This window comes from Saccopteryx leptura, chromosome 5 (assembly GCF_036850995.1).
Source record: "Saccopteryx leptura isolate mSacLep1 chromosome 5, mSacLep1_pri_phased_curated, whole genome shotgun sequence".
Taxonomy (NCBI): domain Eukaryota; kingdom Metazoa; phylum Chordata; class Mammalia; order Chiroptera; family Emballonuridae; genus Saccopteryx; species Saccopteryx leptura.
The window spans coordinates 178,017,871-178,044,450 of NC_089507.1; the positions used below are offsets into that span (position 1 = coordinate 178,017,871).

The 26,580-nt window shown below is 43.8% G+C and overlaps 1 protein-coding gene across 2 annotated transcripts in view; it reads right to left on the minus strand.

Annotated features, from left to right (window-relative positions):
• Positions 1 to 26,580, minus strand: part of CFAP61 (cilia and flagella associated protein 61) — a 384,193-nt gene that overhangs the window by 43,943 nt on the left and 313,670 nt on the right. For both annotated transcript variants that reach the window (XM_066386991.1, XM_066386992.1), the window contains exon 26: positions 20,170 to 20,375. In XM_066386991.1, coding sequence (XP_066243088.1) covers positions 20,170 to 20,375 — 206 coding nt within the window. The remainder of the gene's footprint in view (positions 1 to 20,169; positions 20,376 to 26,580) is intronic.

Below are 26,580 nucleotides of genomic sequence, written 5' to 3' on the forward strand. Positions count from 1 at the left end.
ACTAGAGGCGAGGAAAGGAGATTTATCTTGTCCGACTCCCTCCTAGCCACAGAGCACTAGACCCTTGCACTTCCGCCGGCACCGTGCAGCCTCTTCGGCAGCCACCTGGGCAGCCAGACCCTACCACCTGTGGCAAAGGGCTTCAGCCACGCCCAGGAATTGGAGGAGGAGCTGAAACTCTCGGGATCTAGTGAGGCTGGGCATGGTCATCCTCACGGTCTGAATGAATGGGCTCATGACGGGAGCCAGACCTTTCTGAATTCTTCCCCAGGAATTTTTCTTAGTGGCTCTAAGAAAGAAACACACCTTTGCTGTCTAAATACCAAGTTATGAGGTACATGAGGCTGGGGCTTCCCACGACTTCCACCTGGGCAGCCAGTGAAACAGGAAGCCAAGGTGCAGGGACAAGAAGCCAGATTCTGATGGCATTTCAAGTCTTGGCCTGGTGTGGTCTGCGAGACGGTGCAGTCTCTTCCGGGTTTCAGTTAGTTTGACCTGTGCTTCTGTCACTTGTGGACAGACATTCATGACTAATGGCTGTGACCAAGAAGAACATTAACAAAGAATTTTTAAACCTGATTGTTATTGGGCAATAACAACTTGAAATGAATCAATTTTTAAAAAAAAAACCCTTAAAATGATTAATGCTCTCCACTCCAGATGTCTTCCTACTTAGCATGGTATAGGCTGACCTGTTGCAATAAAGGCCCAGTTCCGCATGTCAGAGATCAGTTTAGTTTATATAGTAAATCTTTTTCAGGACCCCCACTGCCTTGGCCCCTGCATCCAAAACATCTACTTGCAGATGCATAGAAAGGGCAGTAAGTCACCGATGGACGCCCTTCGGGGTGCATGTGGGGAAGGCTTGATCTGGGGGCCTGACAAGCCCAGCAGATCTCTCCTAGCCAGTCTGTGTTAATATCTTGAATGAATTCTAGCTTTGTTCAATTATCTCGTGCAGAAAGCCCACAGCTTGCAGGTGCTGCTTGTCAGCTGGGGCTGCTAGTGACTGGGAACTAATCATTAAGGCCGCCAGGAAGCAGAAAAGCCACCTCCCAGCAGCCCTGCAGCCTCCAGCATGGTGTATATTTTCCTATTTCACTTGGATTTGCTCCTAATGATTGAACTATGGATTATTAATGCTGCGAGCCTCTGGGAGTGCGGTGTGACTGTGCCGGGCTCTATTCTGCCCTCGGAGCCTTCGGCACAGATCCTGGCCTGGCAGGCAGCGCTCCGGCAGCTGTCGGAGTCGCTGGGGCCGAGAGAGTGCCGTGGGATCCAGACGGTGACTCCTATTAGCAGCTGCGGGAGCATCATTGGTGCAGTTAGTGCTCTCTTCTCCCCAAATTACCAGATAGAGTGAATAATAAGTCACAGAACACAGCTCAGAGTTTGCTGGGTGGGTGACAAAAAGTGTTTTAGAGAGAAGGAGAAGTGGCTGTGGCCCGGCTGGGGCTGTGCCATCTGTCACTCTGCAGCTATCCTGGGCGGGCACTGGGAACGACCCTGCAGCACACAGCACCAGGTTTGGGGACGCGCAGGCTGTGGCAGCGCGACCAGGGCTGGGCCTCCAGCAATCCCGGACAAGGAGTGTGGCACGGCGACAATGCATGGACAGTTCCCCAGGACAGGCTCTGAGCTGACCACGCCCTGGGCATCATCTTGGTCCCTCTTCACCAAGAAGCAGCCATGGCCCCTCTTACAGACGCGGGCCATGAAGCTTAGAGGAATGACATGACCTGCCGAAGAAGAGCACCTCCAGGTGAGGGCTGAGGACCCTGGGCGTGTTCTGAGGAGCGCACCCCCTCCTCACAGTTACCACCGCCGATGAGAACCAGGAGAGGCCTTCCTGCCCTAGTAAGGAAGTGAGGCTGCTATGTCTGAAGCAGGTGGTGACCCCAGGCCTGGCTGCAAGGCAGCCTCCTGAACTGAGGAGACAGCAGCATCGAGCCTGGGGTGCCAATCCGTCGTACCTCAGGCTGTCATAACAAAACACCACAGACTGCGGGAATTTCTTTCTCACAGTACTGGAGGCTGGAAGTCCAAGGTCAGGACAGTCACACCGGGCGTTAGGGCTTCCACAAATGACTTCTGGAGGACAAGATCCAGTCCATAGCACTGGGGTCACAGTGAGGTTATCATGTGCACAGAGTAAACCAATAGAGAAGTTAGACAGGGCGGGGAGTGATTCAGAGAGGTTAGTCAGTGGTTTATGTATTGTAATATGGAGGGGGTCATGCCATTTATTAGTCTGGAGATGTTATATAATATGTAACAAATGTGTTCTGAATTTTAAAAAATTCAGCACTTTAAAGATGTTGCTCCTCTATTTTTCACTTGTGTCGTTTCTAATGAGAAACCTGTTGTCATTTTTATCTTATTCCTCCAAAAAAATCTGCTTTCTCTGGTTGTTTTTATATATTTTTTTCTTTATCACTGGTTTTAAGCAGTTTGGCTATAGTATGTCTTAGCATAATTTTATTCATGTTTTTCATGCTTAAGATTCATTGAGCCTCTCTGATGTGTGGGTTTATAGTTTACATCCAATTTGGAAATAATCTGGTCACTTTTTTAGGCCATCTGAAGTTGTCTTGTAGCTCACTGATATTCTGCTCATTGTTTTAAATCACTTTTTTTCTTATTGTTTCATTTTGGGTAGGTTTAATTGTCATGTCTTCAGGATTGCTAATCTTTTCCTTCACAACGGCTAATCTTCCACTGACCCAGTCAGGCGCTGTAGTCTTCATCTCTCCAAGTTTGGTCTGGGTCTTTTATATACCTTCCACACTTCTACTTTACTTTTTGATTATGTGGAATACATTTATAATGACATTAAATATGACTGTCTACCAGTTCTAACATCTGTATCAGGTCTGAGGGGGTTTCAATCAACTGATTTCTCCTATGATGGGTCATATTTTCCTGCTTTGCTGCAGCCTGGTTTTTTTTCTTGCGCCGAGAGGAGACCCTCTGGACTCCACCCACTACCCCACAAATCTTGAGGTTCCCCAGGCTGACTGATGGGAACACCACTGCTCCCAGCCCTTGGTGAGCACCAGGCACTGTAGCCTTTTGTCCCTTTGGGTGGTTCTCTCCCAGCCTTGGGGAGTCTCCTCACCTGCACGTGCTGATTGGATTAACTGAATTCCCGAGAGGGGCCTTCGGCAGTTCTCTGAGCTTCTCTGCCTGTGAGCTCTCCTTGCCACACTCTGTCCTGAGGACTCCAGCTGTCTTGTCCTCCCCGACTGGCAGCTCTAGAGCAGTGGTAGTCAACCTGGTCCCTACCGCCCACTAGTGGGCGTTCCAGCTTTCATGATGGGCAGTAGCAGAGCAACCAAAGTATAAATAAAACGATAGATTTAACTATAATAAGTTGTTTTATAAAGATTTATTCTGCCAAACTTAGCAAAAATCTGAAAGTACTTGGTAAGTAATTATTATTATATGCTTTAACTTGCTGTAACTCTGCTTTATAAATCTTATAAAGTTACTTGCCTACTTTGTAAATCACCATTACTGTGGAACTGGTGGGCGGTTAGAAAATTTTACTACTAACAGAGATACAGAAGTGGGGGTAGGTATAAAAAGGTTGACTCCCCCTGCTCCGGAGTCTGCTGGGCTCTGTCCGGGCCCCACTCCCTTGGCTGTGGCCTGGGAACTCTCTCGGGGCAGAAAACTGGATCAGCTGCACGGTTTCCACTTTCTTAGAGGTCACTGTCTTTTATTGCCTTATGTCCAATATCCTTTTTAAAAATTGTCTTTACATTTTGTGAAGATTTTGAATGGTTTCAGATAAAAAGGTAAATTTACTCCCAAAAGAATTTGGGAAAAAAAAAATTGAATGCCATAACATTTGTTCCTAGCATTTTGGATAACACTTTGGTCAACCTGTATACAATCAGGGCCAAGTTCACTCCTTGAATATAGATGTAAATCTTAATTTCAAGTAGTTTTCTTGATAGCTTTGCTGTGCTCTTCCAACTTCTGGTCAAGCTTGACCAGCTATTCCTGGGGGAACTGCAGACTAGTTCCTCCAGCTTCATTCCAGACCCTGTAGGACACAGGTGGGAAAGTGAAGGCCGCATTTCCCAGACTCACAGACAGAGTGGCTTTATGTGGGACTGAACTTTTTCCCAGGAGACACCCTCACACAGGACTTGGAAGGTAGACGTGAGCGTGGTGAGGTGGAGCCCCTGCTTCCACTGTTTCTCCTGATTTTATTGGCCAGCGTGGTCGCCGTGTTGCTTGGGGTCAGCTGCAGCAGAAGTGCACGGGCACAGGGAACAGGCGTGGGGACTTGGGCCGCGTGGCTGGTGTGGTCTGTGGTAGGCTGGTGGGGAGCCGGCAGCTGTGGCAGTTTCTTGACTCCCCGGATTCCTCACTGTGGCAGAGGTCAGAACTGTATAAACCACGTACAACTGGAAGTAAATTATTTTCTGTTTGAACTAGTCAGGGAGATTCCGTTGTCCACAACTGAACCCCAAATGACGAATAATCACTGAGCGTATTCATAGCGCGGCTAGTAGGAGTTTGTCCCAGGAATAGAGATGGATTGGCTGTACCATTTCCGCGTTTGCTCATGAACACTCCCAGGATTTTCAATCTGTGGTTTCTTTGGAGGAATCTTGTAAATGTTTTTGTCCATTTTGTGGAAATGAGTTAAAACCAGATAATATTTATAAATCCACAGAACCAGATACACAAAAATTACAACATGTTCCAAAGTCCACTAATAAGGTTGACCCTTTTAAGCCAGCGGTTCTTAACCTGTGGGTCACGACCCCAGCGGGGGTCAAACGACCAAAACACAGGGGTCGCCTAAAGCCATCGGAAATACATATTTATTATACATTTTTAAATAAAATATGTATTTCCGATGGCTTTAGGCGACCCCTGTGTTTTGGTCGTTCGACCCTCGCCGGGGTCGCGACTCACAGGTTGAGAACTGCTGCTTTTAAGCTGCTATATCACCCTACAGCCTTGGAAGTGTGGAGTCCACATAGGACCCTCATCTATAAAGGACCTGAATTCCTGCAGCAAACGTTTGAAAAGGAGAGTGGTATTACAAAGGTGCTCAGGGGGACACGGTCAGCTTTGACTGTTCAGTCAAATCTCCGGAGGCCAAGCTTGATTCCTTTTTATTTTATTTTTTTAATAAAAATAAAAATAGAAGTTCTAATATTTTCTTCCTCCACACATGAATCATCCTGTAAATCCCCTGAGGTACTCTGTCAGAGAAGCAAAATTGTTCTCATGGTCCAAACAAGTATTTTCTCTACAGGGTATCATTGCATAATGAAACATTTACTCCCCTTGTCTTGAGAGTCCTGGCTTGGTGCTAGTGATGCCACTATCTTGGCTGTGACCAAAGTGGCAAGCCCTGCCATTTTGGTTTGGGTGTTTTTTTACCTATGAGGTGAGTGTGCTGGACTGCAGTTAAGGTCCTTCCTACCACCGAGGTCCCACGAGAGGTCAGCTGCACTGTCCGTAGACGACAGTACAATTCTAGGAGCAAAGAGCAGTTACGCTTCAGCTCCTCTCGTTCCCATAACTCAGTCATATAAAATACGTTTTGGACTGTGGATTGGATATGAGTTCTTCTTAGCTTTTAAAATATTTTTCCTACATTTTCTATAATAAACATATTGATTTTTGTAACGGATAATACTAAAAGATGAGCCAGCCTGTATAAAATAATCCTCAAAAGGAAACATGAAAAATCCAGGCCCGGGAAGAAGGACAGAGAGCGCCGCGCACGCGCCGCCCCAGGCCGCCCAGCGGACCTCAGAGCCTCTCCTCACAGTCGCTGGTGCGCCATTAAAATTCCGGCAGGCAGACCAGGTTCTTCTCGTGGCTCAGTAGACGGGAACATGATTTCTGAAATGCATTTATTTTTAAAAATTCCAATAACATCAGAACAACTCAGTTATTTCTTAGAGCCTGGTAAAGAAGCCTTTATATTAAAGCAATTTAATAGCCTTGTAGATAACCTAGGTTCATAAGCTATTATTTTAGACGTAGATATAACTTTCAATCCACATCCTGGTAGATGAGAAGGAGGAAAAATATCTATAAAGGACCTTAATTTCTGCAGCAAAAGTTTGGAAAGAAAAGTGGTATTACAAAGATGCTCAGGAGGACACGGTCAGCTTCCACTATTCAGTCAAATCTCCAGAGGCCAGAATCAGGACCTGGGACCTGACAGCAGTATAGGACATTGGTACCCAGGCTGCTGTGCACAACTGCTGGGGTGCAGCCAGCTGACAAGCATAAATGGGTAGGGAAGGACATACATGGTGACATGGGACATTTTCTCAGTCAGCAAGACTGAGTTCCCTTTGCCTCGCCTATAGTGACCAACCCCAGAGAACTTGCCCACTCCACCCCTTGTCCCATGCCACCCTTATTTCCCATCTGTCTGCCTTTGGCACATGATCTGAGGAGAATTTTATTTTTCTGGTTGATCTCACAAAAATGAGGATAGAGAGAAATCACTTTCTCCTTCTACCCACGGAGCCTTCAGAGCACCCATGTGTTAGTTCCCACACCTACACATCAGTGACTCAGAACCAAACAGGGCTGATGATGAGCATTTTATGAAATGACTGCCCATAGATACTGTGCCCAACTCCACTCACTAATTCCATGAATGTGACTTGTCTGCAGTAGCTCTGTCCAACAGAACTTTCTGCAACGATGGAATTGCTCTATTCCGTGCTGTCCAACGTGTTAGCCATTAGCCACTGTGGCTGTTGAGCTAGTGTAACTGAACTTTCGATTTTTTTTTTTTGAGTAATGTTTATTTATTTATTTATTTACTTATTTATTAGAGGGGGGAGAAGAAGAGAGATGAGAAGCATCAATAGTTGCTTCATTTTAGTTGTTCATTGATTGCTTCTCATATGTGCTTTGACCAGGGGGCTCAAGCCAAGCCAGTGAACTCTTGCTCAAGCCAGCGACCTCAGGATTATGTCAATGATCTCATGTTCAAGCTGGCAACCCTGTGCTCAAGCTGGCGACCTTGGGGTTTCGAACCAGGAACCTCAGCATTCCAGGTCAACACTCTATCCACTGCACCACCATTGGTCAGCCTGAACTTTCAATTTTATTTAACCTTAATTAAAATTTAGTCACATCTGGCAACTGGCTATCATAATAGACAGTGTAGGTCTAAAGTGTTTTGGTGTTCTTAATGCATGAAACAATTTTCCAAAACAATTTTTAAAACTGTATAATATTAGATTCTAGACATACTTTATGACCCAAGCAACTCACAATTTTAAATTTTAAATGATATTCAGAAGAATGTACTCGGTTGTTTTTGGTGTCTCAGTGGTTTGAAATAAAATCCTCTTTAAGTGTTTCCTACATAAAAACGACCCATTCCTTTGCTATAATATGCTCTTGGAAGTATACTATCAACTCTAGTCTTCAGAATTTACTAACTCTGAATAAAATACCTGGTTTCACACTTATTCAATTCCTGGTAATAACCTTTCCCTAAGAATTATTTTTCAGAGCATGACTCTGAAAAAAGCATATAAAATTCATAGGTACCTTCAAATAGACAACTTAAAAAGTAAGATAGAGTGAACACACATGTTAACACAATTTGAAAACATTTGCTCACTTGAATTTTTTTTTGTTTTTGTAGTGAGAGGAGGAGAGGCAGAGACAGACTCCCTCATGTGCCCAGACCAAGATCCACCCAGCAAGCCCACTAGGGGGCAATGTTCTGCCCATTTAGGGCCATTGCTTCGTTGCTCAGCAACCGAGCCTTTTTTTTCTTAGTGCCTGAGGTGGAGGCCACCAGCCATCCTCAATGCCCAGGGGGTCTATTTGCGTGCACCAATAGAGCTATGGCTGCAGGAGTGGAAGAGAGAGAGAGAGAGAGAGAGAGAGAGAGAGAGAGAGAGAGAGAGAGGGAGAGAGAGAGAAAGGGTGGGGGAGGGGTGGAGAAGCAGATGGTTGCTTCTCCTTTGTGCCTTGACCGGGAATCAAAGTCTGGACATCCACACACCAGGCCAACACTCTACCACTGAGCCAACTGGCCAGGGCAGCTCACTTGAGTTTTTAAAGAAAGCACTATATTTTCCAAAACTTGCATTAATTTGGGAAGGAAAAGAATATCGCATAAAAAGCTAGAAGTTTATGCCTCTCCATAATGCTTAATATGGACTTGTAACAAACATGAACGTGAACTGCAACAATCACAAAACTTTGCACTTTACAGTACATCTTTTCAGTAGTTTGACATCACCGTATACTTTTATCCTATTATGTGGGAGAAGTATTACAGATTATACCTCCACTTTATAGATGAGGAAACTGATGCTCAGTGAGGTTAAATGGCTTGCCACAGTTCACAAAGCTAGTAAGTGCTACTGCAGCAACTGAACCCTCTGACTGAGCCTGGTATCCCTTCCACCCTAAGGAAAGAGAAGTAACAATTCACTTTTACACACTGTTGGAGTTTCAAACCAAATTCTCTTAGAATAAATGCCAAGAGTGCACAGCACAGCACGAAGAAGACATAGCAGCAGCTGTGGAGAGGGGGCGACGCATGACTTGCAGGTGGTGGTGGTGGTCTTGCCACAAGGCATTTCTTTGTTTTTATAAAGCTTGGTTCAAGTTTGAATTATTTTTATAATATTGGAGATGTGGTCCAACAGATGCCATCTCTGCAATGAAACTGTCTCCCCCAGGTACTACTATGTGATCTAAACTTACAAGTTTCCTCTCAGATAATGATGGAATCACTGGTTTTTGTCTATAGTGGGGAGACCGTCAAGTTCCTCTGTTTTAGGAGGTATAATGCCTGCTTGGAAGGGGAGCTATAAGGACTGTGGGCATTCTCATTGAGCAAGGTGGGTAGAGGAATGCTGGTGAAGAGTAACCCATTAATGAACCCGAGCCTGCCCTGCATCTCCCACTTTGGATTGACTGAATGTGTACTGATTTTGCTTGCTTGGCCTTTACATTCTTCTTAATAAAAGCCTTTAACAACCACAACAAAAGTACAACTAAATTATAGAACAACCATCGTTCAGAACCACCTGAAATCTAGCTGATTGGAGGTCCTATAAGTAGGAATATAAAGAAGGCACATCAGACTGGTCGGAGGGGCAGAGACGCAGAATGAGCTGGTCCCACATCTGCATGTGGCGGATAATAATTGGAAGGGGCATTTCAGTTATGGAGATCCCCCTAAGAACTGAGAAGTCCCAGCCCCACAGCAGCCAGCCCCCAACCCAGGGTTCCAGTGCCAGGAAGTGAAGTCCCTATAACTTCTGGTTGTGAAAACCAGCAGAGATGTGGCTGAGTGAGATGGAAGCTGCTGGAGTCCCAGGCAGTTCCTCTTAAAGGGCCAGCACACAGACTTACTCAGACTGGCTCCCTCTGAGCTCTAGCACTGGGGCAGTAGCTTGAAATGCACTAGGGATATACAGGGAGGAACTGAATAGTCTGGCATCAGAGCACAGACTGAGGGGAGGGCAGCTTTCTGCTAGACAAAAGTGCTAGCCCAAGCCATTGTTTCTTTTCTGAGACCCACCCCTGTCGCCTCACAGAGACTGGAGGCAGACACCATACTTGAGTCTCCCTGGACCTGGCTCACACTGTTTGGCTCACCTTAGTGATTCCTGGAGACCCCATTGCCAACCTGTAGACCCACCCAAGATGTTTTCAGTAGCTTTTCCACATAAGTGACCTGTCTTGCCTCGTGCATTGAACTTTCCTGAAATCTCTCAAACAAGCAGTATCTGGCCTCAGCATATCCCATTATTCTTGCTAAGTTGCTCCCTGGCCTAGCACTAGCAGCAGCTGGTCTTGGTTTGTAGCTTGGCCTCTCCTGGCACCTCCAAGCCCAGCACAAGTAGCAGCCATCTGCACATCACTCTATAGCTCATGCTGGGTGGCCCTGGGCAGAACACAGGTGGTAGCTGACATTGGCCTGCAATTCTGGGGAGGCCCCAGAGCCAGAAAATAAGATCAACAGCTTTAGACAACACTGAAGCCTCGCCCAACCACCTCCAAAAGCAACACATTCAAGGGGGCAGACTCAGTAGGCACCAGAGCCCTGCTGAAATGAGTCTTGCTCTGTGGAGTGGGTCCATGCACAGCTGATCCTCCATAGTCATCAGTTGTCACAGCCAGTCTTTATAGCCAATCAGCCTGGAGGTAAATCTCTCCCATTGCCATGAGACAGCAATCAAGGCTCAACTATAACAGGAGGGTCTATACAGACCACACAATTAGAGAGGGGGTGCACCTGGAGTGCCCAGCTTGGATGATAGGGAGATTGTGTCACTGGACTCTATAGAACACCTACTACATTAGGCCATTCTACCAAACCTAGGAGATATAGCAGCTCTTTTTAATACAGAGAAACAAACACAGAGAGGCTGCCAAAATGAGGAGACAAAGAAACATGTCTCAAATGAAAGACAAGAACAACTCCAGAAAAAGAACTAAACAAAATAGTGACAGGCAATCTACCAGATGCAGAGTTTAAAACACTGGTTTTAAGGATGCTCAATGAACTTAGTGAGAACTTCAACAACATAAAAAAGAACAAGGAAACCATAAAAAAGAACTAGTCAGAAATTAAGATACATTAACTAACTGAAATAAAGGATAATTTATAGGAAATCAACAGTAGAATAGATGAAGCTACAAATCAAAACAGCGATTTGGCATATAAAGCAGCAAAAAACACCCAATCAGAACAACAAAAATAAAAAATAAAAAAAAATAAGAAGATGGTGTAAGGAGTCTATGGGACAACCTCAGGCATACCAACAATTGCATTATAGGGATGCTGGAAGGAGAAGTGAGAGAGCAAGATATTGAAAACCTATTTGAAGAAATAATGACAGAAAACTTCCTTAACCTAGTGAAGGAAATAGACATACACATATAGGAAACACAGAGAGTCCCAAATAAGATAAACCCAAAGAAGCTTACACCAAGGCTCATCATAATTAAAATGCAAAAGGTTAAAGGCAAAGAGAGAATCTTAAAAGCAACAAGAGAAGAACAGCTACTTCCCTATAAAAGAGCTCCCAAAAGACTGTTATCTGATTTCTCAACTTTGCAGGCCAGAAGGGATTGGCAAGAAATCTTCAAAGTGATGAAAAGCAAGGACTACAATCAAGATTACTCTACCCAGCAAAGCCATCATTTAGAATTGAAGGGACACATAAGGAGTTTCCCAGACAAGAAAAAGCTAAATCACCATCAAACCAAAATTACACAAAATATAAAAGGGTCTTCATTATGAAGAAGAAAAAGAGAAAAAAGAGAAAAGTATAAACAATAAAATGGCAATGAATTTATATCTACCTACAGTTGAATCTAAAAAATGAAATAAGCAAACAAGCAGGACAGAAACAGACTCATACATACAGAGAACATTTTGACGATTGCCAGATGAAAGGGGGCTGGGAGGATGGGTGAGAATGGTGAAGGGTATAAGTACAAATTGGTTGTTAAAGAACGGTCATGGGATAAAGAGTACAGCATAAAGAGTGTCAACAGTATTGTAATAATGATGTATGCTGTCAGATGGGTACAATATTTATCGAGATGATCACTTAGTAAGTTATAGAATGTCTAATCACTGGGGTGTATACTTAAAACTAATATAATATTGTATGTCAACTATAATGAAAAAATTAAAAATCATTTAATTAAGAAAAACTTAGTTCACATATAACAGTTTCTCAAATTGAGTGAAATTCTTTCTAATCAAGAAAATAAAAAAGATGTGGACTAATATTAACAAAAGTATCACAGTTTTTTTTATAATTACAAAAGCTTTAAAACTAGTTAGTAAATAGTTATTAAATAAAGTTTTTATAATGTGAGATGCAATATTTGCATTATATTTATTAAAAAATTTTAAGGCCCTGGACCAGTAGCTCAGTTGGTTAGAGCGTTGTCCTGATATACCACACAAGGCTGTAAATTCGATCCCCGGTCAGGCACATACTAAAATCAACCAATGTTTATTAGACTCCATATATGGGTGAAATCATGGTGATGGATGAAGATTTGACTTAGAGTGCTGAACATACAATACGGTGTACAGAGATATGTTGTAGAATTGGGCATCTGAAACCAGTATAATTATGTTAACCAGTGTCACTCCAATAAAAATTCAACTTAAAACAATCCACCAGTGAATGCATAAATAAGTAGAAGAACAAATTGATGTTTCTCTCTCTCTCTTCCTCTCTATGATTCTCCCTTTCTCTCTCTCTCAAATCAATAAATACAAATTTTAAAAAATTATAAAAAATTTTAATGGTATGAGAAAATGTTCATTATATTTTAAAATAATGGCATACAATAATATATGATTCTATTTTCATAATACTATATAGATAATGTAGTCTGTATGTAATAGGGCATGCATTAGCAAAAATTTAAAAACCAATAAAAATATTATTGATATTTATATTAAACACTAATATTATAAACAAAATAAAAGCCTTTAACCTTGACTCTGAGATGGGTTACTCATATTTCTTCATTCATTCATGGGCACCATCCTCAAAGCAAAGATTCTTACTAATATGAATAACATTGAGGCACCTAAAATAAGAATTTACACCTCTGATATTTTAAAGCCATAAAAAAATCCACGATTTTCTGATAAATAGTAAAATAATATACTAAATTATATTTTTGTGACAAATGAGGCAAATTATTGGAACACTTTGGATTATGAGATTTTAAAATGTTTATTTATCTAATTTATTTTATTTTTAATTTTTCTTTAAGTTAGAAGCAGGGAGGCAGAACACAGACTCCCACATGCACTCCAACCGGAATCTACCTAGAAAGCCCTCTACCAAGCCATATTCTACCCATTTGGGGCCATTGTTTTGTTGCTCAGCAACCAAGCTATTTTAGTGCCTGAGGATAGGTCATGGAGCCATTCTCAGTGCCTGGGGCCAACTTGCTTTGAGTCATGGCTGTGGGAGGGGAAGAGAGAGATAGAGAGAAAGAGAAGGGAGAAGAGGAGGGGTGGAGAAGCAGAGGGTCATTTCTCTTATGTGGCCTGACTGGGAATTGAATTAGGGATTTCCACACACTGGGTCGATGTCCTACCACTGAGATAACAGTCCAGGGCCAATGAGATTTTTAAAAAAACACTCTATACTTTATGCAGAGTTCCTTGTGATCATTATTATTATTATTTTTTAAGTGAGAGGAAGGGAGATAGACAGACTCGCACATGTTCCCCAACTGGGATCCACCTGGCAACCCCTGTCTGGGGAAGATGCTAGAATCAACTGAGCTATCCTTAGCACCTGAGGCCAATGCTTGGCCCAACTGAGCTATCCTCAGTGCTCAGGGCAAACGCTCGAACTGATTGAGCCACTGGCTGCGAGAAGGGAAAAGAGAGAGAAGGGGGAGATATAAGGGGAGAGAAGCAGATGGTTACTTCTCTTTTATGCCCTGACTGGAGATTGAACCTGGGACATCCAATGCAGGCTGACACTCTATCCACTGAGCCAATCAACCAGGGCCATGTGTTCATTATTTTAAACATTCATTCCTGTTTGTTTTTCCCCCATTATATTTGGCATGAATATCTGAAGGGGCGTGTGTTGGCTATAATTTCAGGATGGTTCAAATGATCTCCATCCCAGGGAAGGTTAATTTCATACAAATGTCACAGTGGGAAGAAAGAGATGACATACACTAGGTTTAAAACAACAACAACAACATCCTAGTCTTTTAATCAGAGCAATATTACTACTAAAAATGGACATAATATTGTGTCAAATAGAATTTGGCTCTACGTGGGTCCAGATCTAAGGTTAACCATTGCAGTAATGAGGAGTGTTTAAAAACGTGGGTTCAGCCTCACAGGCTATGTGATCTCATGACAAACACCACTGGGCAAGCTGGAGGCCTGGGAATGACTTGGCAAGGACCCCCAGACAGAGTATGTGAGCATGCCCCATCGAAATTGCCTTCTACTAGGCAGAAAAATAGACTGTAATTAACTAACTGCAAAGCAAAATGAAGACAACACATTTTGATTTTAGCAACATTTAAAGAAAGATTCTTTATAAGGCTACCAAACAGAACTGGTATTGTAGGAAATGGAACAGACAAGCAGGAGCACCTTACCGAGTCTACAGGAAGGCAGCTCTATGACTTGATACGTGGCCAAAGGGGACATTTACATCTTGAGAGAACTATATAGTATTCAACAACTGTTAAGTATGTACAAAAAAACTGACAAGCTGGAGTGGGCAGTCCTATTTCAAGAAAATTTTAATAAGGGGGAAAAATGGGCACCTAGAAGTTAGTGTGTGATTTTCTCCTGGAAACAGCACCAGGCCACTGACCACAGGGGAACGGAAAACATTTAAGTTGTGATTAAATGAATCCAATTGGAATCTAATAAGTGAATTAGGAGACAGCGCAGGCTGGCAGCGACCTGCTTTGCAGCATGGAGGACAGAGACAGCTCAGGCAGCTTCCTGAGGGAGGGACTTTGCAGCTTCACGGTTCAAAAAGGTAATGGCAGCTTTTTAAAGGGCCTGATGAAATCCCATTTAGAATATTGTGCGCAGCAGCACTTACCACTAAAAATAGGCCACTGGAGTGTTTGGGGAAGTGTGGAGGAGGGTGGCCGCGCTGGCAGGAGGCCTTACGAGGGCAGATTTTGAGAGCTGAGTATGTTAAGATGTGAAAAGAGAGAATTTAATCAAGGTTTACGAGTATCTGATGGGCTCACACAAAGAAGCTAGGGTAAGACCTATTCACGCCATGAGGATAAAGAATGCTGCAGACTGTTAATTAAGGCTAAGGGGGGAGGGATTCAGTAGGCAAGACTTTCTTTTTGCAGGGCCATTCATAAGTGGGGTAAATGGCGATGAGGGAAAGTTAAGGAAGCAGAGAAGGCACAGGACATTGCCTCATTAAAGCCCTGTGACAGGGACTTCTTAGAGACCATCTCAGCCTCCCCTCTCTTCGCCATCCACAGTTCCCACATTCTGACATGGTGGCTCCTGAACTGAAGCGCCTACTGTCCCCAAGGTCCCCAGGGAGGAGCAGTGTCAGCAGGGTGGAAGGTGCTGCTCCTTCTAAACGTTGTCAAAGGACTGAGCAGGTGAGGGGACTGCAAGTTTGGGAGGTGTGTGTGTGTGTGTGTACATGTGGGACACTGTCAGACACCAGTGCTCTTAAGGGGAAAACTGGGAAAAACTGGTAACATTTATTATGTGATTTCAATGCTAGTTGGTTCAGAAATGAACAACAAATGATAAAAATGGGTTTCGTTCTTTTTCCAAAGTGGTAAATCAATCAATAGATCCTCTCTCTCTCTCTCTCTCTCTCTCTCTCTTTCTCTCCCCCCCCCCCCCATAAGCACACACACTCACACATGAACTCACAATCAATCGTCAATGGTGAATTCCCTTCATCATTAATGGTCTGTACTGGCAGTCTAGGCCCCGCCCCTCAGTGCACCACTGCCCTGTGACAGCTCTCTGCCTGTGCATCCTGGTGGCTGACTGCTTGGCCACCATGTGTCCCCAGATGGCTCCAAACAAGCCCCTGTGCAGGCTGCAGGAAGCACTGCTCATGAGGCCATGGCCACCACAGCATCTGCCTCGTGGCTACCACAGCTCCCCTGGGCCCCAGTGCCTGCTCTGTTCTGGTGCTTGATGGTGAGATTAGATTGGAGGAAGTGGGGGGAAAGAATCCAGAGTTTTCCTTTGAATCTGGAGAGGCACTTGATCTCGAGGTCATGCCTGACTTGCGGAAGACAGCACATGGTCAGCAGCCAGCCCCAGGACAGAGAAGGGTGCTGCCAGACAGGGTGACTGGAAACTGGCCCGGATTCGAACAAGAGATGTTGCTGGTGCTGCCGAGGTCAGGGAAATGGTCGTAATCACATTGCAGCCAAAATCAGCTAAACCAGCCGCCCTGCCTACTTGGAAAGAGCCCTGCCAGTCCCTCTGACAGCGGACAGGTCCGGCAGCACTAGGCCAAGAATGAGCATGGAGCTGGCAGTTCTTCATGGCACTGGAAAAGAACGTGGCCACAGCTGCATGCACACATCACACACATGTGGGAGTGAGTGACTGGCAGGCACGGCAGTGCACCCAGCACCTCACTAAAAATGACCATGGGCCGCTTTGATGATGGTCCACCATTTTCCTGGCCCCTCTAGGTCCTTTGTTTTCTTTTTTTTTAAATTATTTTTTTAACTTACTGATTTTCAGAGAGAGAGAGAGACAGTGAGAGAGAGAGAAACAGCAATTCACTGCTGCACTTATTCATGCAATCATTGGTTGATTCTTGTATGTGCCGTGACTGGGGATCGAACTTGCAACCTCGACAGGTTGCGATGACGCTGCCCAGCCAGGGCCTGAAAACATTTCCTTTGTAGAGAAAATTAGCAATTCCCTCCCCACCAGGTAAAAATTTTCTTTAACACACTGATTCTCCTCTAATTCAAATATTTTGGGTAAGGTTGGAAGCAACGATAAATAAATTTTTATGCACTAGCTAAGGAACAAATGAATTCACTTTCTAAATATATTTTTCTTTTCTTTTAGATAAGTATTTCAGTCAAGTCTACAAAGATTTGAGGAGGAAAAGCATATGATTAAGGAAATTGATACTTTATCAAAATATAGTTCATCATTGAAAGTATTAGGAAAATATCCTTACTTATAAAAGGTTTCAAAAATTAAGTACTCTTTCTGGGAAAAAAATTAAAATCCATGCATGATAAAACTTCTTAGCAAGCCAGAAATGAAAAAAAAAAATTAAACCTCATAACTGGTGCCTATAAAAATGCATATGGCAAAGGACATGCATATAATAAAGAAAGCATTCCCTTCAAAATTAAGAATGAGGCTAGGGTGCCATCCCTCACGACTTCCATTTCACTGCAAATATTAGCCAATGTGTTAAGACAAGGAAAAGAAATTATAAGTTCACAGATGGTATAATGTTTTTGCGTGGAAAATTTAAAAGAATTTATCAGTAAATTATTTGAATAAATGAGAGTTTAGAAAATTTGCAGAATACAAAACCATACAAAAATTAGTGCATTTCTGTACATCAGCAATCAAGAAATGACATTTCCAACAGCAATAAAAATATAAAGCACTTTGGATTATATTAAAAATTATGCAAGCCATTTATAGAGAAAATTATAAGCCTTTATTGATGTTAAGGAGACCTAAATAAATCAAGACCTATACTATGCTCTCATATTGGACTTAATAACAAAGATGTCAATTTTACCTAATTAATCTGAGATTTAATACATTTCCAATCAAATCAACAGGGCCTTTCACAGAGCTTGACAAGTTTATATAAAACTAGTGGAAAAGCAAAGGGACAAAAATATCCAAGACACTCCAACAACAAACAGATTAAATTGTCATTAAAATTTAATTAAATTGCATTAAAATGGTCTGTTAATTGACACCATAAAGTAAGTGAAAAGACAAGCCTCAAAATGGAAGAAGATATGTTAAGAATATATAACCAACACAAATTTGCATCCTGAATATATGAATAAGCCTATGAACACGACAACCCAGACAAAACATGGACTAAGCTCATATAGGCATTTCACAGGAGCTGCCACAAATGACCCCTGAACAAATAAAAAGACAATACACTCCATCATTAATCAGAAAAGGGACAATTAAAACTATAGGAAGGCATTTATTCAAACCACCAGAATAGCTACATTTTATTTTTTTATATTTATTTATTTATTTATTTATTTTTTGTATTTTTCTGAAGCTGAAAACGGGGAGAGACAGTCAGACAGACTCCCGCATGTGCCTGACAGGGATCCACCCGGCACGCCCACCAGGGGCGACGCTCTGCCCACCAGGGGGCGATGCTCTGCCCCTCCGGGGCGTCGCTCTGTCGCAACCAGAGCCACTCTAGCGCCTGGGGCAGAGGCCAAGGAGCCATCCCCAGCGCCCGGGCCATCTTTGCTCCAATGGAGCCTTGGCTGCAGGAGGGGAAGAGAGAGACAGAGAGGAAGGAGGGGGGGTGGAGAAGCAAATGGGCGCTTCTCCTATGTGCCCTGGCCGGGAATCGAACCCGGGTCCCCCGCACGCCAGGCCGATGCTCAACCGCTGAGCCAACCAGCCAGGGCAATAGCCACATTTTAAAGTACAACAGTGCAAGGGTTGCCAGGCTGTGCAGGCTGTCTGTCACCCCTGCTGGGGACAGTTTAATAGATACAACTAGTCTGGGAACATTTCAGCATCACCGAGTACATGAGGTGTGTCCACAGTGCCCATCACATTGTTTGTAAGGTATCTAACTGGGGACAGTTTAAATGTCAGTAAACAAGAAATGGATGGATGCACAGAATTACTTAGGGGAATATTATACAGCAGGAAAAATAAATGAACTACAGCTACAAACATCACCGTGATGGGCCTTACAAACACAGTGCTTTACATTGCTGACTTTTTCTAGTAAGCCACAGAATCGATTCAAAGAAGGCAAAAGAAATGAATATAATTTTTAAGAAATAGCATATACATGACAGATGTTTAAAACAAAGGTTGGCCTGGCTCCTGTTCTGGTAAATAAAGTTTTATGTGGTCAGTGGCCGCTTTACAACAGCAGATTTGAGTATCTGTGACAGAAGTCACATGGCCTGCAAAGCTGAAAATCTTTACTAGCAGGCCCTTCATAGAGAAGGTTTGCTGACCCCTGCTTTATGGGAAAGACAGGGAATGACAACCGAAACTGCGCAGTGGTGGTTACCTCCAAGAAGACAGAGTGGGGCGTCATCAAAGAGGGGTTCCAATGTCCTGAAGTAAGGAATTATTTCTCAAGGTAGTCGGTAGGCAGATAGATTTCTAATAATATTATCCCTTAAAATGTGCATGTACATTTTATATACTTTTTCCTTTGTACAATGTATTCTATAGTTTGAAACAATTTAAGAGGGGAGAGAGATATTGCCGCTGATCCTGGCAGTCACTCCAATGGGTATTAAGGACCCTAGAACTCTATGACTCACGTCCTGCATCCATATCTGCTACTGGCTCTGTCATCACCTTGTTTTGTGAATAGAGGAAAATTCTCCTAACCTTTCTAAGCAGCAGAGGTATGCTTCTACTCTAAAATTCCAGCCTTCCTAGAGTTATAGGATAAACGAGTATTTAGAGTTTGAAAGATCAAGCTCTAGATCACCCAGTCAAACCAACCTGCTAAGGTTCCCTTGGCAACATCTTGGACAAATGACTGCCCTTCCCTGCCTGAGCACAAGCCACGTGGGAGAAGGCTGGGCTCTGAACAGCCTGCTGTGGTTGTGGAGTTCTCACCAGGGCCAAGGGCTTCCATATCCTGTCCCCAAAACTACTGCTTAAATTTCTGACCATTGCTCTTAGCCCCTCGTCAAAGGAATTCAGAAGTCATCCCCTGTTGTGGTCCGTTAATGGCAGGAAGCCATTATAGATTCAAGGCTTAGCAAAAGGCTAAGTTCTTCCCCCTCCATCTCCATATTTGGCTTTGATGCTGAGTATTTGCACCCACTCCACTTGCTTCCTTGGGTTGCAGGAAGCAATATACATGCCCTTCCTCTGACTCTTTGTTTGTTTCAGATGTTTGTAAATTTCACTGTTATCCTGTTTTTGCCTTGGGAGAGTTCCTGTCTTAGGCTTTGATGTGCAACTTTGTATCAGGGTCCGTGATTTGCATATGACTATATAATAAAGCGAACTGGGCCTATGAGGCACTCAGATGCTGCCAGGCAGTTTGAGGAGTCCTCCCGGTCCCATCGGTTTGACAAAGTGTGTTTCCTTAATTCCGCACCGTTATTTGGAGCTGCGCTGGTCCGCGGCAATCCCCTTGGGCCCACCCATGGTATGGAGGCCGTGCATGGATTCCTCTGGGATTCAGGCTGGCACGTGCCCACAGCAGCAGTGTGTGGACACATCTGGAGTCCAAGCACTTCCCCACATGACTCTCCACCTTTTGGTCACTGCTAGCTGTCAGATATTCTTTATTGTATTAGCATGAAATCTCCGCCACTCCATCTTCTCCCATGGATTCCTGCTTTGCTACCTGTTACATCATAAAACATTCCCTCCATTCATAAGACACTAGGAATTGCATTTCCCTTAGTAAAATGCACTGTGCACCTTACCTGTAGAGATCTGTGATCATATTGTTCTCATACCGGGCACACAGGTTGTTGAGGACTTGCTCGTGCTGGCCAAACAAGCGGATGTAGTTGGAGATAGGGAAAGGCTCCTTGGAAAGGCAGGTGATGGTTTCCACTATATTGTACTTGTTTATATGGATATGGAAGTAAGTCCCATCTTTCGCATTGCCTGTTACTATTTGTGAACCCTGGAGGGGAATGGAGAAAAACAACATTAGAAACATTTCTGAACTTTGGTAAATCTATCACAGCAATTTATTTTCCAAATATAACAGACAGGTGATATCTTATTGATTGTTGCAAATAACTGTAACATATTGACTAAACGCAACAGAAGATAGCTGTGTTGGAAACTACATACTTGGACTTAATGACTAAATGTTCCTGGGGATATTTTAAACTGTGATTGCATTGTTCTGTGTTTCTAAATTAGTTGCTAGGTTACAGCCAATTCTCTATTACTCAATACCTCGCACAGCCAATACCTGGGACTGGGCTTACTCTGCTCGGTGAGGTGTGTTAAGATCGTTAATTTTCTTAGTTTTTCACAGCACCATTTTGAGAAAAACCTCCTAGTTAAAAACGATCAGAAAAAATTGCAGTTGTTACAGTTTATTTAAACAAAAGAAACAAATAAAAGGTGGATCTCTGACAGTTGGTTTGGGGAGATTTAGCTGTTTGGTAATAAGGCCTGTTTCTGGGAAGAAGTTTTAAGTTTATGGGAAATACACATACACATGCTGCAAGCTACTTTTCAGTTTGTAAATTGTCCAAGCTTTACGTCCCCTAGAAACTGGAGAAAACTGCCATATTAGCCCAGATGACAAGGAAAGATGCCACTATTCCTTGTCACCTCCATTTTTTTTCTGTTTCAACCCCTAACAGCTACCAGCCACCAACCAAACTTGAATAGGCTCAGGCAACCAAACTGGGAACCCACAGTGGACAAACAGGTTTTGTTGTTAGTGGGTGAATCTTCCATTTACCCCTAGACGCTGAAATTAGTCCACGGTAAAGCTCAGTAAATCTTTGCTGAGGGCATATAGATTTAAGCTTTTGCTCTGAACGTGAATGTGGCATTTATAAATCCAAGGCAAGTTGGACTATACTGATCCCAAACATTTACTTAGTCCTGGACATCCCCTGAGGATCCTGTCTAAACAAGGACACACAGTTGAACTAGGTTTTAAATTGAAGCAACTTGTAGGTGTTTGGTTATCATTTGGCAAACACCCCGAGAAAGAGTCAGCCAATTATAAAGGCACAAGGTGAGGTACACAGGAGAAAGACCAGGTAAATCCTGGACCAGCCCCAAGTATGTGTGAGAAACTGGGTGTCTGGGATGAAAGAGAGACAAATACAGCTTAGGAAAGGGGTCGGGGTGCAACTAGTCTACCATTAATAGGATGGATGGGTGCATCCATACCTCTACCTCTATAGCGAAGGTAGAAAATCTACCTCTATAGCGAAGGAGTCAGGAAAAATAATTCAGCAAGGTGTTACCCAACGAAACAATGGCACTTTCTAATGATCAGGTATAACATATTCAATAAAATGTATTGGTAAACTATATTTCATAACAGGGAAATATGTACACAGTGAATTTCACACTATAGAAGCAGTTTTAAAATGTACAGATCATTCCTTTTTTTAATCAACAGTTTAACAAATGTCATTTTTGTGTGGATGGAAGACTGGGTTATTTTTGTTGTTTCACTTTCTGTTCATTTGATTACCTGTCATTTCTAATTTTTAAACACTGACTACCACTTCTAAAATGATATTTTTTTTAATTAATTTGAATGGGGTGACATTAATAAATCAGGGTACATATGTTCAGAGAAAACATCTCCAGGTTATTTTGACATTTGATTATGCTGCATTCCCATCACCCAAAGTCCAATTGTCTTCCGTCACCTTCTAACTGGTTTTCTTTGTGCCCCTGCCCTCCCCCAACCCCCTCCCTCTTCTCCCCCCCACCACGTAACCCCCACACTCTTGCCCATGTCTCTGAGTCTCATTTTTATGTCCCACCTATGTATGGAATCATATAGTTCTTAGTTTTTTCTGATTTGATTTACTTATTTCACTCAGTATAATGTTATCAAGGTCCATCCATGTTGTTGTAAATGATCCGATGTCATCATTTCTTATGGCTGAGTAGTATTCCATAGTATATATGTACCAAAGCTTTTTAATCCACTCGTCCACTGACAGACACTTGGGCTGTTTCCAGATCTTCGCTATTGTGAACAATGCTGCCATAAACATGGGGGTGCATTTCTTCTTTTGAAACAGTACTATGATGTTCTTGGGGTATATTCCTAAAAGTGGGATAGCTGGGTCAAAAGGCAGTTCCATTTATAATTTTTTGAGGAATCTCCATACTGTTTTCCACAGAGGCTGCACCAGTCTGCATTCCCACCAGCAGTGCAGGAGGGTTCCCTTTTCTCCACATCCTCACCAGCACTTATTCTGTGTTGTTTTGTTGATGAGCGCCATTCTGACTGGTGTGAAGTGATATCTCATTGTGGTTTTAATTTGCATTTCTCTAATGATTAGTGATGCTGAGCATTTTTTCATATGCCTATTGGCCATCTGTATGTCCTCTTTGGAGAAGTGTCTATTCATTTCTTTCACCCATTTTTTGATTGGATTGTTTGTCTTCCTGGTATTGAGTTTTGCAAGTTCTTTATAAATTTTGGTTATTAACCCCTTATCAGACGTATTGTCAAATATGTTCTCCCATTGTGTAGTTTGTCTTTTTATCCTGTTCTTATTGTCTTTAGCTGTGCAAAAGCTTTTTAGTTTGATATAGTCCCATTTGTTTATCCTGTCTTTTATTTCACTTGCCCGTGGAGATAAATAGGCAAATATATTGCTGCGAGAGATGTCAGAGAGCTTACTGTCTATGTTTTCTTCTAAGATGCTTATGGTTTTACAGCTTACTAAAATGATGTTATTTTTAAATATTCTGGCTATGCTGTGGCAAGGAAGTAGGCTTTTGATGAAAAAACTGAGAGGAAGAGGAATGAAACCTAAAGCAGAAGAAGCAAGAAGGAAGGAAGGAAGGAAGGAGAGGGAGGGAGGGAGGGGGCAGGAAAGGGGGAAGGAGGGGAGAGGGAGGGAGGGAGGGGGAGGGAGGGAGGGAAGGGGAAGGAGGGGAGAGGGAGGGAAGGGGAAGGGGGGAGGGGGAAGGAGAGGAGATGGAGGGAGGGGGGAGAGAAGGAGGGGGAGGGGAGAGGGAGGGAGGGAGGGGGCAGGGGGGAGGGAAGGGGGAAGGAGGAGAGATGAGGGAGGGGGGAGAGAGGGAGGGGGGAGGGGAGAGGGAGGGAGGGGGGAGGGGGAGGGAGGGAGGGAGGGAGGGAGGACGGAATAGGTGGGTAGTGTGGAAGGGTGGGGCTTGTTGGGAGAAGAGTTAGGGAAAGGGCAGCTCGAACCCCAGCCTGCAGACTGTCTGGTCTCCATCTCAGCCCCTGAGCCTTTGCTCTTGCCACAGGATTTCTCTAGTCTTAGATCACCCCACAGATTTTTTCACTCAGATCTAATTCTTCAAGAATTCTTGACTTCTCAGAGTGGGCAGCAAACGCAGCAGGCTGGCACTTGGCATCACAGAAGAATCACTGGAATCAGCTTTCCTTAGTGGCCCATTGTAGCAAACACTATTTCTGAATTAAGTCCACGTGGACCTAAGAGAGTGAAGAATGGGCTCTTCAAGTACCTTTGTAAAATTAAATGCAGGATTGACTGAGTTTGGCACCAGCAGCTTAGGCTTAGCCCAGGAGCCCGGGGCTGGGAAGCCCCTTTGCAGCAGGGATGGGTTGGTGAAAAAGTTGAGTGAGTGTCCTAGGAGGGTCCACTCCCTCACCTTGGTGGCAGGCAGGGTGGCCGGGGGTCCAGGAGGGAGGCCCTGTCCAGAGCTCTGGCCTGGTTCTCCTCCTGCGTTTCTCCAGGGCTCACTGGAGAGGAGAGTCAGCCATCCCACAAGGTCTTGGCCCCTCGTCCTCCTTCTCGTTAAAATGTCTTTATGCTGAATGGTTGAGAGAGGGAACCCAGGCATCGAAGGAGCACACCCGGAGATTTGCCCATGTGGTTGACAAAATTTTGACTTGGCAGCATTTCCCTAAACCCTCCACCTTCTGCTCACAAGGACCCTGAGTTTAGGGGGGACGATTTGGCCGAAGCTGAGCACCTCCAGTCTGGGGCCACCGTGATGAGGAGCGTGGCAGGCTGCTGGCTGACAGGAAGGAGGCTGAGCATATGTGCCCCCCGGTGTCAGCCTGTTCCAAAGGGCCATGTTGTCAGCATCGTTCTCAATGACTTTTTATCATGATCTGTTTTTTCTTTTTTTGTCTTATTCTTGAATTTAAAGTTTGAAGTATAGCCTTTGGGTTACCATTATATGTGTTAGCGCATTATAGCAATGAGGGCTTTAATAATGCACAAAGCATCCCTACTGTAGGGAAAGAAATGACTTGTGCTATGACAGCTAATGTTAACAAAAGAAATCATTGTGTCCACTTAATGAGATTTGGCAGTCTGTTAACATAACAAGGGTGGGGGGCATTCTGGGAATTTGGAATGCATCTAAATATTTTGCCTTGACATGAAAGACTAGTCACCTGTCTGAGATGGGCTTCTCAGACAGAGTAACCTCGTAGGGATAGGCAGGTCTAGCTCAGTTTCACACGTCATTCCCACACAGCTGCCGACAGATGGGGACATTTCGGTGAGCCCAGAACGCCTCCTGCCTGTCCTCACAGAAAATCACTGCGCTAAAGACCGGCAGCTTCTAGCCCTGACATCGCAAAGGCTTCTAGGGTAAGGATGGTGGTTCTGTACGCCCCAGTGCTATGTGCACGGTGTCTGGTTTCTCCTTTTAGATATATAAGCAAATGGTTAGCAAATTTGGGTCTTGAATTTAAGATTTCATTGGAGTCACTGGTTCCTTCCCTTGGATTACAACCACTCTCTCAAGTTCCTTTATGATTCTCACAAAGGTTGGAAAAGGGCTCTGGAATTTGTGCCAAACGGAAGACACAGGATTAATCAGGTGTGGTGTGTAAGAAAATAAGTTCCTAGCTCTCGTAATGAATACACAATTTTAAAATTAACAGTATCCAAAGCAGAATTTGTTGTGACAACATTCTTTACTCTGTGGTGTGTCAGCCAACAAAGCATGTGGCCCGGAATCTGTAAATCAGTTTGTGGCAGAGACGACTTGTGTCCCCTCCCTTCCTTTTGTCAGACTACCCCTCGGAGCTCGGAAACTGCTCAAGCAACTTCTTACTTCATATTTCATCCGGGAGCACTAGAAAAGTCCGGTGAGATTATTCTATACTACATTTATTGTAGAAATAGTAATTCAGTTTCTTCAGTGAAATATTGTTCAATAGGCTCCATCCTCCATCAGCTGTCTGTATTTAGGTGACTGCCTGACCATTTTGGCAACAATTTTACGTAACCAAATTAATTCCAACTCTAAAAGATTGCCATGGAGCCCTCCTACATTTTTTTTTCTTGGAGAATAGAATGGAAAAAAAAAAATCTGTATAGATCTTCTGCACTAATTAAAAAGGAGGTCCACCTGACAAAATGGCTAATTAAAGTTAGGGGTCCTGATCAAATACCATCATAGCACCAGCCAAAGACTCTATTACAGTTGCATTCTTAATGAAACCCTCATTATCTAAGAATCCCTTCTGGCTCCTCCCCTAAACTTTATTCAGAGACAGCCAGGGTCCATCAATAGATGACACTGCGTGTAGGAAACTGCACAGCACCCTGAAAAACCTGGCCTGAAACCAAGGCCCTCTTTACTAGCTCTAGGATACATTTGGCTCGTAGTTATTTATCTAACATGGCCAAGGTGCTCAGCCTCCGCAAACATTGTCTGGCTTTGTCCTGCTCATCTAATAATGCACCACCTCATCGGCGGCAGACCGTATTCCCCAAAGATGGCCGCAACAATAGCCCCCATCCCACACGCACTTCTACAATATGACCTTGACACTCTTCCTATTGAGAGATGAACTCTATGTCCCTATGTTCCCTCTCCTTGGATTCTGGTGGGTGGTGGCTGCCTCAGCCCAGGGTTATGTGCCCTTTGAGGCTGGGTCATAAAACGCGAGGCAGCTTCCGAGTTGCTAGTGGGGACACTTGCACTCAGAGCCTTGAGCTGTCACATAAGAATCTGACTACTCGGAGACTGCCGGGCTGTACGGAAGCCCAGGCCACCTGGAAAGCCCAGGTGTGGTGTTCTGGCCGGCACTCCCTGTGTCTGAGTCATCCCAGTCCAGGGGAGTAACAAGCCTTCAGAGGATCCAACCACTGTGTCACTCCTAACCTTCAAGTCCTCTGAGCTGAGGCTCTAGACATTGTGGGACGGTGAGG